Source organism: Festucalex cinctus, chromosome 20, assembly GCF_051991245.1.
Source record: "Festucalex cinctus isolate MCC-2025b chromosome 20, RoL_Fcin_1.0, whole genome shotgun sequence".
NCBI lineage: Eukaryota > Metazoa > Chordata > Actinopteri > Syngnathiformes > Syngnathidae > Festucalex > Festucalex cinctus.
In genome coordinates, this window is record NC_135430.1 from 10744487 (window position 1) to 10760477 (window position 15991).

A 15991-nucleotide genomic window follows, 5' to 3' on the forward strand; every position below is an offset into this window, starting at 1 on the left:
ATCCACAGCAAGCTCATTTTTATTTTTGTCATTTCTACCCATGTATCCTTGAAATTTCCAAACAAATTCAACCAACTAGCAACCGAGAGAAAATGGATCACTGCAGCCAAGTGGAGAATGCGGAGCCAAATATTGACAGTATCTGGTATAGCAAAGGTTTTGCAGTTTCCAAGGTATGCTAACATTAGCACGTGTGTTTATTTCGGTTATTTCTACTTGGTCAAATGTTAGAACGAACAACCTGGAGAAAATGAAGCAGTGCAGCCAAGAGGAGACTGTGGAGTCAAATACTTAGGTACTGTGACGTATAAAAGATTTTTTTATTTTATTTTTTTAAAGCATGTTTATTTTTCAATTTCTAGCCACGTACACTCAAATGTGAGAACAAGCAACCTGGAGAAAATGGAGCGGTTCAGTTAAGTGGAGACTATGGAGTCCACTATTTAGATACTGAAGTGTAAAAGTTTTTTTTTTTTTTTTTGTAACCCATCCATGTCAAACTATCCCTGAAATTGTGGATGATGATGATATGATGTCATGCATGTGATGTCATAGACGTGCACTAAAATGGCCGAATGGACCGTGATCATGCGTTCCTCCGAAAAAGAGGTCGGGAGCGCTCGCCGCTCTGAAAAGAAAACAATGGCAAGTCGGCAACCCGCCGGGACGAACGAAGCTGCGCCAGCAGGGAGAAAAGATTGCAGTCGGACCGCATCAAAATGTTAACGGAAGCGCCTTCCCCATGCAGACGTCATGGATGGATTAGTGCGAAGGTGAGGCCCATGCAGGTGTTAACGGAACCAGACAAGAGGCTTAAAAAAAAAAAAAAAAGCCACAGAAGAAAGAAAAATGTTTGGATACCTGTGTGGCTCATAGCTGCCTCCATCTTTACCTCCTGATCAGGAACATAAAAGCAATCCATTGTTAATCATCCGATTCAAAGGAGACGCCGACGGAAGAAGAAGAAGAAAAAAAAAAAAAGATTCATTCACACACTATGAGAGATCATCATGCGGAAAAAGGAGGAATGGAAGTTCCTGCTGTACCCACCAGGGGGCACCAGAATACAGGCGTAAAGATCTCCGAACTGCAATAGCGATGCTAGTTTTGCTAGCTGGCCCCATGAGGTTTTGCATTGCGTGCTAGCATTAAGTTAGCAAATTTTCTTTAGGCCAAGTTATGTTTGTTTTGAATACACTTTAGTTTGAGAGTAGTGATTGTTGGTCTCGACCAGCTGTCTATAAATTCCAGGTTTGCAGCACTGTAATAACTGACAGATATGCCACATAAACAAACATTTTTATTTATTCATTTTTTTTTTTAAATCATATAAATTATATCCACACTGCTATTATCCTGAACTGTACAAGGCCAGAGCACCATAAACGTCCGTGGAACTTTGAGGCATGAACTCACTTGTGTTTGAAACCATTTCAGCAATTTAACAGGAAGAAAGAGTCAAGCACACATACAAAGACGGAGGAGGAAGAGGGTTGAGTGTGTATGTGTAAAATCAAACATCAGAACACGCATCCACGAGCATCTCCGTGACCTCCGACCGAACGAACGAAGGCATCGGTCACCATTCCCAAAACAATCATGCGGCATGCCGATGCGTGCGTGGCCACTTTTTGAAACTCATTCTCTGTACGCGAGGCAGTTTTTCTTTTTTTTTTTTTTAAAGTCAGTGTGCTCGTAGCGGCGGTGAGTGTGTGAATGCTGACGTACCCGCGTCCGAGCCTTTGGGTCTGGGGTTGCACTGCTTGTAACCCTGGCAACTCCTCATCTCCATCAGCTGGCCGTGAAGCGAGTTCAACACGTCGCGATCCACCTCGTACACGCCGTTGGTCAGCTGACAACAACAACACAGATGCTTTATTAGGTGTTATCTCGCTAACTGGGGCAGGTGCAATAAAACACATTGGAATTGTCAAAGGAGAAAAAACAAAAAAAAAAAACAAAAACTGAAATTTAACAAAAATCTGCAAACCAGTTGGACTGCAATTGGTTGAAATCCTCAATATAGCGAAACCATAACCACATTAAAAGCATGTAAAAAAAAAAAAAAAAAAAAGGAATAAATTACAGAAAAATTTGTGCTGTAGCAAGACCATAAAAAAAAATCTTAAAAAAAAAAAAATCAGTGACTTTACTTGAGTGAAAGGCTCAAAACTGTGAAGACATAAAAAAAAAAGTTTTAAAAAATATTGACAGAAAAAATTGCAATATAACAAGACCATAAAAAAAAATCTTAAAAAAAAAAAAATCAGTGACTTTACTTGAGTGAAAGGCTCAAAACTGTGAAGACATAAAAAAAAAAAAAAAGATTTAAAAAATATTGACAGAAAAAATTGCAATATAACAAGACCATAAAAAAAATCTTAAAAAAAAAATCTGTGACTTTACTTAAGTGAAAAGCTCAAAACTGTAGACATAAAAAAAACGTTTTAAAAATTTATTGACAGAAAAATTTGCAATAACAAGACCATAAAAAAATGTTTAAAAAAATTGCAATATAGTTGGACATTTGCCATGAAAAATTTCATTAACAGAAAAATATGCAACATAGCGTGGTGATAGAAAAAAACGTTTTGTTTTTTTTTAAAGGGGAAGTCTATGATACGCATAGCAAGACCATAACAAAATTACACCTAACAACAAATACAAAAAACAAATCTGTAATATAGCTGGACCAACAAAGGTAGGCAACATAGCAAGACCAAAGTTTATTTATGCATTTATATATTTATATACGTATTTATTTATTTTTACAGAAAATCTGTGATATATCTGGACCATAATAAGTTGAAATACACATCTCAGCTATACTAAAAAAACAAAAAAAAACAAAAAAAAACTTTTATTTTTGACTGATGCATCCGTGATTAAGAAAGTCATATTAGAACATTTGAAACATAAAAATCTGCAAGAGTGAGATATTTTAAACATTTTTTAACATCCAAAAAAATTCTCTCTATAGACCATGTAAGTAAACATTTTTTTTTATTTTTTTTAAATTCCATCTTTAATGGGAACATCAGTAATGAGGAAAATAAAACAAAACAAAAAAACCCCAAAGGAAACTTCGAAAAAATGTCTTTCCCTGGACCAATAAAATTTAAGATTCCCTTTATGAGAAGGAAGGTATGGAAATTCATATTGAAGAAGTGATAGACCGATTGGTGTCCCACCTGGTAGGGATCGCTGTTGAGGTCGAAGTACTCCAGGAACCCGGTGGAGAACTCGCAGAAGAGCGTGTTGTGCGTCTCGTTGATGGTCCTCAGGCACCAGTAGGTGTTATTGTTGGAACTGGTGCACGCGCAGAAGCCACCCACTGGAAACGGAAAACAACAGCTTGACACGGTTTCTATCATGCAAGGTGGGAAAATCACATTATAGTAAATTGCCGTACTAGTACCCAACTAATAGAAATGAGTCAATAATAAATGCATGTAATAGGCATACATGTCCAGAAGGGGGCGGTCTGCCAGTGGTCGTTGTTGTGCGTGAAGCAGGTGAGTCCCGGCAGGCTGCAGTCGTCGCCCTTCCTCAGACGCTTCTTCTCCTTGCGCTCCTTTTTGCGGCGGCGGATCTCGTTGTACAGTTGCGCCCTGCCATCCAGATCGTGCGCAGACTCCCTGAGATGCAAAAAAATACAAAAATATCTCAAATAAGGCACTATAATATTTTACCTCATAAAAACATGAAAGGTTTCCTGCCACAATCTTTCCTTTGTTTCTTCTGGTAAGGGTTATAATAATGCTAATCATTAGCACGTCTATGGCGTTTTCCATTATGTGTTAGCATTGAGTGAGTAGGGGCATTTCTAACTTTAGTTGTAGAGGGAGTTGAATCAGCATTTCTACTTTTTTTCCTTCCACAAGTACTTTTACTTGAGTACAAAGTGTGTGTACTTTTTCCACCTTTGGTCGTCGTCCATTCTCACTCCACCCGTGCGACGACACAACAGCTGCTTTGTGGCTGTCGTAATCCATTTCCAATGTTTCTCCATTGAAAGGTTTTGTGTGAATCATCGCGTCTTTGCATGCAATCTGATCAGTTCCAGACGCAAAATAAAAAAAACAAAACAGGCAGCCCTATAATCTGTTTTGTCATTTCGACATCTTATAATACTAAAAACAAAACAAGTGTCTAGATGATAGGCTTGTCTGTAAATTTATTAGTTGCCAACATGACACATTATTATTTTTCCTGATTTTATTACGTTTTCCTTCTCCCATTGCTTGTCATTTTTTTTTTTTTGTAGTTGACACAAATGTGGCGCAATAAGTGTTTCTGGTTACAAAGTCATCTGTTTTCCTGCTAATAATAAAGTGGCTGAGCCATTTTGACTGCATTTGGTCACCGTCGGGTATCCAAAAATTCCAAAGTGAGAGGAATTGAAGACTTTTTAAAGCCACTTTGATAACATTTAAGACCTCTTCGTTATTGAATGTGACACAGGAGGAGTGGGAGTTATATGGTCAATTTTAACGTTTGTGATCATATATTTGTCATAATTTATGAGGACTTCAATACAGGGTTTACTTTCAAACCATAACCACTTTTTTTTCAAGGATCTGTGGAAACAGGGTCAGGAATTCAAAACTCACTTAAACGGATGCAGTTGATCGTTCCTGTTTTTCAACCTCTCAGCTTTGCTTCTGTCCCCTTTGCTGTAAAAACTAGTGGAACAAACACATAAGGTGGCGCCAAGCACAAGCCAACATCGTTCAAATGCTAACAGTTAGCATTGCTAGTCACAGGCATATAATTTGTTATCCTCTACAAAGAATGACAAACGTTACAGCATCCAACTGTCTGACTATACAGTGTTCTACTGCCCCCCGGTGGCCAAGGCAAGCACATCAGAAGGAGCAGCAGAACAAATAGCATTGCAGCATTAAATCATGATGCACAAACGATTATAATAGTTTTTTTTGGTACCTTTTCTTTCCACAGTCACACTCATCTGGCCGCGTCCTCTTCAGGTGGCCTCGGACTTCCCGCAGATTTTTGATTTTGTCTTGAAGTGCTTCAATCTGCCAACATTTTTTTTTTTCTTTGGTTCAACAGCCATTTTGTGAAAAATCTGTCCAATATGTATTACATAGTGTGTGTGGTGCAAGGTTATTTTAGTGAACGAAAACTAAAAATAAATAAATAATAATAATAAAATAAAAAATGGTTAACAAAATAAAGAAAATGCTTTCTAAAAACCGAAAACTAACAAACTACATTTTATGTTTACAAAACTAACTAAAACTAACTAATTATAGGGAAAATGTCAATTTTAGCCTTTGGTAATTTAATGCATGAGCCTTTGTGGATGATTTTAAATGTGTTTTTAAGTGATTTATTTTGATATTAACAGAAGTGACGCCATCGAGCAGCAGCCAATAGAAAAGCACCTTCAAATGACGTCGCTCATATGGTGTTTTTTTTTTTTTTTTTTTTTTTTTAAATATTGCGCACAAGTAATACACTTTTGATTTAAAAACTAAAACTAACACTAAAACTAACAATTTATTAAATAACTAAAACTAATAAAAACTAATAGAACTACCCTGAAAACTAATCAAAACTAACTAAATTTAAAAAACAAAACTCAAAACGAAATCAAAACGAACTGAAATATGAAAACTCCAAAACTATAATAACCCTGGTGTGGTGTAAACGCACCTCTTGGTCCACGTAGCTTTTGTGGTCTTTCCAGGCTCTGGAGGACTGGTAGATTTCCCTCTCGCAGTGGACCGAGTCGTTCATCAGGATGTAACACTTGTGGGTGACCTTCAGGGATTTTGGGTAGCCCACCGCGTTGGTGTCGTCCGCCAGCATCTCCTCGGAGTCGTCGTCCGAGCCCGAGTCGAAGTCCAGGTCGTCCGCGGGCGTGTGGTGGCGCTCGGCGAGGGCGCGGCGGCGTACGGCGCTCTGGTCGTCGGCCTGCAGGTCCACGTCGTAGATCTGACCCTCGAATTCCACCGAGAGAGACCTGGTGGGCCGCGTGTGGACGAAACGCGGCCGATAACCTGCCAAAACAGCAGCGGACTTTTGTTTTTGCGCAGTCATGTTTTGTTTCAACCGGTGCCACTTGCGAGAGGTTTATGGTATAATTTTTTTTATCTGCAAAACTTTTGAGGGACTGATGTCTTTTTGAGGTGGATTTATGATACTCTATTTCTAGCTGCACAACTATTGGGGGATTTAAGGTAGTGATATATATTTCTGGTGAATTTATATTAGTCTCATTTTAACCTCCACTTACCCTATGCAACTTTTTTGACATTTCTGGTCATCTTTTTTTTTACCCTTCACCACTTTTTCTGGAGATTTACTTTGATCCGTGCAACTTTAGGAGGATTTATTTTAAACTGCACAAGTAATGGAGTTTTCATGGAAATTCTCTTTTTAACCTGAGTGACTTTTGCAGATTTATGTTGCACAACTGTATGAATTTGAAGGGATTTAGTCATGGCCTATTCTAACCTGTATAATATTGGGCGAATTTACTGTAGGTTTATTCGTACCTATGTCAATCTTGGAAGTTTTTAGGGTAGTCTTATTTTAACTTGCACGCTTTCTTTCTGCTGGATTTACCTTTCTTTTTTTTTTTAATTGCACAATTTTGGGAGATTAATTAACTATCTTAATTTAATTTGTACAATTTCCCCAGGATTTAATGCATATTTAGCCTAATGTTTGGGTGAATTATTTTATTATTTTTATTTTTTTGTGATTTATTTTAACCTGACCAATCCTGGGGGATTTATAGAAGTCTTAATTTAACCAGGGGAACTTCTAGGGAATTGAAATTAGTTTTAGCTTAATCTGTACATTTTTTTCAATGAGTTAGTGGATTTATTGTAACCTGTATAATTTTTCAAAGATTTACACTTGTTTTATTTTAATCTGCAAAACCTTTGTTTTTTAACAGAAGTCTTATTTCTGAGTGAAACTCTCTAGTCTTATTTAACCCTATAAAGCCAAACACATTTAATACAAGACATTTTGAGTCTCTATTTCATGAGTATAATATATTTTTCTTCATTCACACCCTGACATGTATATGATCTGACATGCATTGCACGAATAATCCATTAGAGGTCAGTATCACCCAGTTAATAGTTTTTCCAGTGACACTGCAAAATCGCCCCAATTGAGAAAGGAGAGACACCTATACTTATTAATAGTGGGAAATCTTTGGATTTTTGGAATGCTAATACGTTTGATATGTCTGTTTATTATGATAATTTTGACATATATAAATGTACAAATTTAAAGCGTTGTGACCAGATGTATCAAATATGATACAAATCAAAACACACGTGGATGTTGACAATAAATACTCGATTTACAAAGAATCAGAAATTTCAGGCCTGAACCTGTTCAAATTTGGGGAGATTTACGGCCGTGACATTTTTAACTTTTTTCTAATTTGCACTCACGCTGGCCAGGGGAAATCTGCCGGTGCGAGCGACGTTCCATCCTGGAGGCCTTGTAGAGCGCGTCGGCGCAGTCGCAGCCCCTCTCCTGCGCGTCGTAGCTGCTGCGGGGCCTCAGGCTGCGGGCCCTCTTGCGAGGGCCCTCCTTGGAGCCGCCCTTGCACTTCTGTATCCTCCACTTGCCCGTGATCTCCTCCACGCAGTGCCACTTCTAGATGGATTCGTCAAGGAGAAATGAGCTCATCTCCTGGCTCTCGTAAAAAAATCCCGACCACACAAAATGAATCGGATCCGTCAGGGGAGTCCCGGCATTTTTTTTTGTAATTTTTTTTGCGTGTTCGCATACCGATCGCACTCGCGAGTCGGGTCTGCGCCAAAGTGCGTCAGCGTATAATTACACAGCGACGCCCTCTCTCGCACATCCTCTGTCTTTCTCTACAGGCGTGATGAAGTCAGTTCAGTAGAGGAATTTGAAAAAAAAAAAAAATCCGTAGTGTGGGAACGAGGGCGCAAACTCAGGGCCGCCAAGGCCGATCGGGTTTCTCTTGGAAGACCCGTGCTTGGGGGTCTAACGAAAGGGCAAGCCGGGGATGAAAATCTGTTTTGCTTTATGCTTCCACCGAACCTTCACGCCGGAGGTTCAGAAGAGCAGACAAACGGGAAGAGGAAGAGGAGGGGGAGGATGAGATCGACCGCACTGACCTCACACAGTTGCCGTAAAGCCACAATAACACTAAAGTTTGGAAATAAAGCGAAATCGCACTCTATAATATTGCATTTTATAAAAAGAGAGTAGTAACAATAAATAGAATGTAAAGACTGAAACCTGTGGCCGATTTTGTTTTCTGTTAGACAAATAAAAAAGGATAAAATGTTGCAAAACAGTCAAAAGTTGTGCCTATAATTCAAATCTTTATTGCTCTAAGTATTAACTCATTCAGTGCCATTGACGGCTATAAACGTAAAAAATCCATTTGAACTGGGCTGGCAGTGAATGAGTTGATTCCGAAGACAAAACTCGATTTCGGGCGGAACGGTGGTGACTGGTTAGCACGTCCGCCTCCCAATTCTGAGGACTCGGGTTTGAGTCCAGGCTCCGGCCTTTCTGGGTGGAGTTTGCATGCTCTCCCTATGCCCGCGTGGGTCTTCTCCGGGTACTCCAGTCTCCTCCCACATTCCAAAGACATGCATGGCAGGTTAATTGGGTGCTCCGAATTGTCCCCAGGTGTGCTTGTGCGTGTGGATGGATGTTCATCTCTGTGTGCCCTGCGATTGGCTGGTAACTAGTCCAGGGTGTACCCCACCTACTGCCCAAAGCCAGCTGAGATAGGCTCCAGCACCCCCCGCGACCCTTGTGAGGAATAAGCGGTCAAGAAAATGGATGGATGGAAGGAAAACTCGATTTCACAATTTAGCAAATTTTCTACCATTAGTTTTTTTAAAATGACGATGTATCGAATGAATAGGATTTATTGCCCGGCCCTCACGTGTAAACGAGGACAAGTACCTGTCCTGGCTGCTCACACGGCGTCTGGAATTCGGCTTGCTGGCACGTCTCCTTCACTTTCATGTACTTGGGCAGACTGTTGGTGTGCTGGGTGCTGGCCGAGTCGTCCTTCTTCCTCAGGATCTTCCTGTAAGCAACAAAAACATCATCAGTGAACACGACGCCATCCAGGTTGAGCTCATTTAACATTACAAATTTTTTCTTTTTAATATATATTTCTCCGCTTCTCCACTCAGCCTTGACCTCAACTTGGCATCATCCCCACCGCCGCCGTCGCCACAAGACTTGGCTGAGGCCCGCTCAGGTCCATGCCAACCAAACAAACCCCCTCTTCTCACACCCCTTTATTACCCCTTTGCCAGCCTGGGCCTCACACACAAACCACAGAGAGTGACGGCAACAAATGAGCAACTGAACAACCTGCCCCTTTAAGACCCAGGCAACGTCTTTTGCGATTGCCAGTCTGCCGCGCTTTGGGGCATGATGCCAAGGGTCGGCGCACTATAATTAAAGAGCAGTCTCGCCGCTGATAACTAAATTATGAAGACGAGTCTATTCTCCGCGCAATATCCCATGAATAGTTACGGACAAAGAGGCTTATTTCCAAAGCTTTTTGTGAATGTGTTTTATGTTCTCTGGCACGCTGGAGGCGGGCCGGCACATGTGCCATCTTGAGCAAAACAGGTGTGCTTTATAGACACGGTGAATCAAGATCAGGACTATTTTTTAGTGTATGCACACGTTGGTACAGGGATCGGCATGAGCGGCTGCCACACGAGCTTGTGCGTGCGTGCCGATGTTTTTGCTGGTAAATGAGTGGAAAAAAACAAAGCCAGAGCCAAGCCAGGCAATTTGGAAAAAAGTACGGATAAGAACATGAAGATGCCAGCTTGCGCTGTCCTTTTCCATCATATCTGTTTATCGGCGTGAGGTTGGGTTGTCCAATGTGGTTGTCAGTTTGCGAGGAAAGTCCAGAAAAGTGTGGTGAGATTCAGAATCAAGGTGGGATTTGGGTTAAGTGGGTGCGTAAATATGGAGGTCCAAAACTGCCAAAATTCCAAATAAATAAATGACTAAAAGTGAAAATAAAAATTAATATAAAAAAAAAAAAAAGTCATTAAAAAATTATATAAAAAAAAAAAAATATATACACATGAACGGAAATAATTTTTTTTTCCACTTTTAGCCATTTATTTATTTAGTCTTTTATTTATTTATTTAGTCATTTATTTTTTTAGTCATTTATTTATTTTGAATTTTGGCAATTTTGGGCTGTACTGCCAAGTCGAAATGAGGGGGCGGACCTAAGTCATTTATTCATTTATTTCGAATTTTGGCAGTTTTGGTCCACCATAGGTAAAGATCCTCTGAAATTTTCTGTTAGTCTTACGGCAGACTCAACATTAGCGATAGAACAATATGTTTTTTTCAGGACCGATACTGATGACGATTATTAGTAGTCAAGGAGGCAGATAACTGATATTTGAAGCCAAAATTCATTTTCAGTAAAAGGGGAAAAAGATATTGGCGTCAAATTTTTTTTTTCAATACAAATGACAATCATGACTGTTATAATTTCTTAAAGTACTAATGCTTATTGAACAATTTTTCAGAGTTTTCAAAATGTAGATTTTTTTTTTTTTTTTTTTTTTAATCATAGACAATATACTTCATTTTAAGTTTCTACGGAGCTCACAATGGCGCCCTATTATCACAACACAACATGCACAATAACTTGCCATTGTGGTGAAAAATTTGGGAGGTATTTTAGTTTAGAGCACCAAAAAAAGTAAGTTTAGGTAGTTAGTTTAATTAGGTACAACAGGATGCACGAAGAAGGCTTCTAGACTTTTTTTTTTTTTTTTTTTTTTTTAAGGAAAAAAAGAAGTTACCAATTTAGGACAATTCAGTATTTCTTTTAAACTTATTTTTAATTGAATTTGTTTTAATCAGCAAAAGTGCCTATAGCTAATATCAGCCAATGAAAGTGACTGGCCGATTAATCGGCAGGGGCCGCAAGGCCTTCATCATGTGGATGGTAACAGGAAGCACGTAAAAGTCTCGTGCAGAAAGTCGACCATTTTGGTTTGCTGTAGCCATTCCATGCCGTTCGCATCGTTCTGGAAAAATTTCCATTGGTGGGCTATTGTCGCTGCTTGCTACCCATTTCAGTGGTGCCCCCTTATTAAGAATCGTATGAATTCTAGCCGCTCCAGTAAGCCGCTCGAGTGAACATTCCAAGCTTGACAGACACTCCTAGCATCTCATAAATAATCTTGACCATCACGGACTTCCGAAACCGACTGAGGAAACTGTCGGTCAGATAACACACATCACCTGCAAAAGCGCAGATGTGCGTCGACATAATAATACGGCGTGCGATGATATGGATGTGGTGAAGGGGTTGGGGCGAGGGTGAGAGGTCGGTGGGGGGAGAAAGGAAGAAAAATCTCCGGTTTACCCTCGCTCAACAAGGAATGTGTCCCTCCAGACTTTGGGTTTCCGGTTGGGTTTGAATCTAGGGAAACAAAGAAGCGTATAGTAAGTCAGACGGTTCTCCAGATCAGATACAGTATGCAACGCATGCTGCTAACAATCATAAAATGGCAGCAAATGATTACGTGATATTTAAAAAGTGATTACTGTCAAACTGACATCCTTGCATAAATCTTTTCCCCCCTTAACAAGATATATTACATAAAGTCAAATTTCTTCGACAAAACGAATACAGGCTCGACTTTCTACCCTCATTCAACCCAACGGTTCGAGAACTCTTGCTTTAAAGGGACATCATCTCGCTTTTATATCTGTTTGTTTTTCCTAATGCCACAAAGTAAACTGCGCAGGGTAGCGATTTTCCATTCGGCCCTTAATTGCTGTGGCTTTCTGCTGTCGAGAAACAATAAATTGCACAGGAAATTGCAACAGAGCAACCTCAAGCACGTCTCGCACCAAATGGCTGACACAAAGCAGTGACGGCCATTTGTGACAAAATGTTACGGCGATGGCAGCACGGTGGATTAGTGGTTACTACGTCAGCCTTACAATTCAGCTACGTGTGCGCAAAAAAATCAAATAAATGTAAATGTTTAATAACAAACAGCTCTCAAAGATTAAATACAACTGAAGTGTACTAGGAAGTGATTCTTTTGCGTACCACTAGTGGGAGCTTACTTTCTACATGATACGCTCCATATATTTGCTCAAATGTGCTATTTCTGTCCATACTAACCTATTGCCGGTCCTCTCCTGCTCCAGTAGCTTCAGGATGGATTTTCCGTCCATGTCCGGGGGCGTGTCTAGCCCGGCAATGTGGAGGACGGTGGGCGCGAGGTCGATATTGAGCACCAGATGAGGATTTCTGAAGTACAGCAGAAATGATGTGAATTTCTACATAGTTGAGCAATATCATCCAATTTTGTAGCGGTTCCCTTACACTGCGCCAGGCTCCACGTTGGGCCCTCTCAGGAAGAACGGCACGCGAATGTCGAAGTCGTACGGCATGGACTTGCCTTTGACCAGCCCAAACTGGCCGATGTGGTAGCCGTGGTCGGCCGTATAGATGATGTACGTGTTGTCCAGCTCGCCCGTCTCCTCTAGCATGTCGTAAACCTGCACCACAGTGTTTATTCAATTTTTTATTTATTTTTTTTCCCCACAAATTCAACAACAACAAAATGGAACTCACCTTTTGCACAGAGTCATCCACAGACAAGAGGGTCTGTAGTCTCTTGCGATGGAGGAAATTGGTAAACTCCATGTGGATGGGCCTCATGGGGCCCGTGTACTGCATGATCCAGTGCTTGTCCATGTTGGGAGCGTAGTTGTAACTGGGCGTGCTGGGTGGAAAAACAACAGGTGAGTGAGTGTGGAAAGAGAGTAAACCGAGTCCAAATCGCCAGTAATCGCCCCCTTATAAAATGTTTATCATTAAACATTTTCTCGAAAAAATAAACGGCTTGACATATGCTCCTGTTCTAATCAGGTGGATATGTAGAGTTCTTGAGTGAACATTCCAAATAAAGATATCATTTCAAACTAGAGGAAGACATTTCTGGAGAAATTACGTGTGAAGGCTGAAATGCTGAATGAAAAAAATAGAGAAACTTGGAATCATATGTCGAATGGTATTAAATGATTTGGACAGATATTAGATGATATTGAGTGATAATGGAATGGTCTTGAATGGTAGTGGTGAAATGCATGCATTAAAGGATGTGGAATAATATTAAATATTTAATTATATGGAATTAAGTGAAATTATATTGGTTAAAATGTGTATAATATGTGAGTGAAAAATGTGGAAGTTTTGGTATTTGCAAAATTTTTGCATGTTGAAAATTCTTTGCAAGGTGAAATGAGAATTGGTGGAGTGCTGAAAATTGATCCCAAGGTTAATTGAATGAGCTGAACAGTTTTAATTTTGAATAGGAGTAAATTTTTGAAAGTCTCACTCAAAATGAACGGGTATTTCTGTGGTGAAAAATATTGAGTTGTGGGAAAACGGTGAAAGTTAGGTCTGAGAAAAATAATGGCCCGCGAAGCATGAATTTTTGGAACATGTTGAAGTTGGAATGATTCGAATCTGTTGATAAATGTACAAGTAGTTGAAGGACAAAATATGTCAGAATAAGACGCTATAATAAAAAAAACAAAAAAGTAGAACATGCATTCACACAATAAATATATTGTTTATATGCTATGAAAAATGACATATTACAGCATCTCTGAGTCATAGTAATACAAGTAGTACTATTTTTCTTCGTCGGTGTCTGCATGACTATTTTACTGCCTATTATACCGTGGTCAAGGCGGCACAAGGCGCGGCAAAATGAATTGAATCGGAAGCATTAAATCTGGATACATAGGCAGTTTAATACTTTAGTCTGTCTTTATAAAATAGAATACTATAAGGTGGAGAGGTTGGGGTAAAAAACAAAACCAAAAACTCCCGCACAAATAGAAGAATTTGCGAAATAGCGCAGGGGATTGCTGTATGCGATTGCAAAATGTAACACGCCCACACTGCTAAGGCTGTAAAATCCGTGTGCATATTGTGAAAGATCCATTTCTGTGCGAATGTTTGCATGCGAGCCCGTGAGAGGCCGTCTGTGGCGGCTCGCTAACAGGTGCCACGCTCGTCCGCCACGCTTGACGGGTGTCAATAGCGCCTGTGTCTGCCCGACGAAAACGTCTTGATAGTGGCGTGCCAGCACCTCTCTCCGGGACCGGCCTCTCGCACAGAGACCAGACTCTCCTCACCGCGCCACGCCGCCGAGCTCTTGGCTCGCAGAAATCGTTTCGGGGGCTGGCACGCGCTGGCGAAAAATAATAGTTCCCCTAAAGCGGGGTTTGCATCAACGTCTGGGCCCAGAGGACTCAATAAGTCACGGCCGTCTGAAAAATGAGTGAATAAACAGCAACGGGGAGGGAGGACGTGGAGGACTGCTGACAGACGCGTCTCACCTGTCTGTGTCGCTACAGAGACGACGTTTAGCCTGTTAAACTGCAAAAACATGTCACATTGAATTGACATTTCACTCAAGAGGGTGGAAAAAACGGAAGGCAACTGGAGTACAATAGCGCAGCCACAGCAACAGCTGGCATGAGCATGGTTATTAAAAATACAGTACTAATGACATGAGACAATTTGAAAAAAAACTTGCATGCAAGGAGCCCATTCAAATACAACCTGAAGGATGTTACATGAAGTATCTACCTATTTCTCCTTAGGCAACAGTCAAAAAAGTAACTAATCCCACTCTGCTACCCTAATCAGTCAGAATCGTTTGATTAGTGGGATTAATCGTCAATTTAAAATGTCATTTTGCTTAAAATTACATCATTGTTTATGGATAGTTGGTACTACACTGCAAATGTAGTAAACATCAGAAACCTTTTTGTTCCAGGAACAAATGTACCAAGAACTAAAATGTTCCTGGTAATGCTGCGGCACGAACCCGGTTTCCATTTCCCCCATAAATCAAGCGAACCGCATTCCACTCACGGAAGCCTTAATGAAGAGCCGCTACGAGAGCCGAGATGCTTTTGAGAGCAAGCGTGAACTCTTCACCCACCGAAGCAGGCGGTCTAATAACCCTCAACAAAAAGGCACCTGTCTCCGGCCGCAGAGGTACGGTGGAAATCGGGACTGCGGAGGTCACACCTGCCGCTCGATGCACTTGGAGAACACGGAGGCTCACCTCTTCAATCGTTGGATTACAACAGGAATATCTTCTCAATTTATATTAAAAAAAAAAAAGAAAAGAAAAGAGGGAATTACCGACATTCCCTTGAGCAACACAAATTATGTCCTTACACTGTGTTGGTAAAACCACACGCACAGTTGTTAAACCAAAAGGAATGTTAATCACATGAATAAAACACATCCCCGGCAAGTGTTGCCGTCTCAAGTACAGACTGTGATTATGATTTACGAGGCGACTCCTCCCACTCCTGCCACCTCGGCTCTTGATGCGTTTGGAGTTTCGGCTGCTTCTAATGCCAGAAAGAGAATCTTCTCACGACAAATCTGGTTGTCCTAACTCTCAAAACGCCAAAAAAAATGGTGAAATATGTGTATTAATTTTCATGACTAGCATTTGTGGGTTCAATGTGTGTGGCTTTTTCTATGGAATTGTAGGGTTGGTGGGATAAAAAAAAAAAAAAAAAATTTCACCTATTAGTTTTTATGCCCTTTCTGAAATGCCTGAAGAGGCCACAAGAAGCCCTGCCTAATAGGAAAGAACTACATTGGTGTCAAGGAAACATGTTGAGGCGTTATATCTCGACTATGAGACAAGCATTGTATGTAGGGGAGGAGCTAGATTTTAGCGGAATAAGCTATGACCACACTCAAATCATCATCAACCGATTTTTCTCTCTGTTCTAAAGTTAAATATTTATTTATTAAGTATTGCAAAGGATTCACATTTCTGAATCTTTGTTTTAAGCATTAAATAAGTTATTTAGTTCATCATATTATTTTAAATGTAATCGTTTGATTAATTGGTCATCAGAATTTTTATTCTGCTAAATATTA

The 15991-nt window shown here is 40.2% G+C and overlaps 1 protein-coding gene across 10 annotated transcripts in view; it reads right to left on the reverse strand.

The window, feature by feature from the left end:
- Positions 1–15991, reverse strand: part of sulf1 (sulfatase 1) — a 66403-nt gene that overhangs the window by 3330 nt on the left and 47082 nt on the right. For 8 of the 10 annotated variants that reach the window (XM_077508638.1, XM_077508640.1, XM_077508639.1 and 5 more), the window contains 12 exons: positions 12638–12788; positions 12386–12561; positions 12182–12310; positions 11411–11467; positions 8950–9076; positions 7446–7653; positions 5683–6029; positions 4948–5042; positions 4614–4685; positions 3466–3638; positions 3192–3334; positions 1729–1852 (listed from right to left, as the gene is read on the reverse strand). In XM_077508638.1, coding sequence (XP_077364764.1) covers positions 1729–1852; positions 3192–3334; positions 3466–3638; positions 4614–4685; positions 4948–5042; positions 5683–6029; positions 7446–7653; positions 8950–9076; positions 11411–11467; positions 12182–12310; positions 12386–12561; positions 12638–12788 — 1802 coding nt within the window. Of the gene's footprint in view, positions 1–861; positions 896–1728; positions 1853–3191; positions 3335–3465; positions 3639–4613; positions 4686–4947; positions 5043–5682; positions 6030–7445; positions 7654–8949; positions 9077–11410; positions 11468–12181; positions 12311–12385; positions 12562–12637; positions 12789–15991 lie in introns of all 10 variants that reach the window. The other 2 variants (XM_077508645.1, XM_077508646.1) reach the window with 1 other exon arrangement.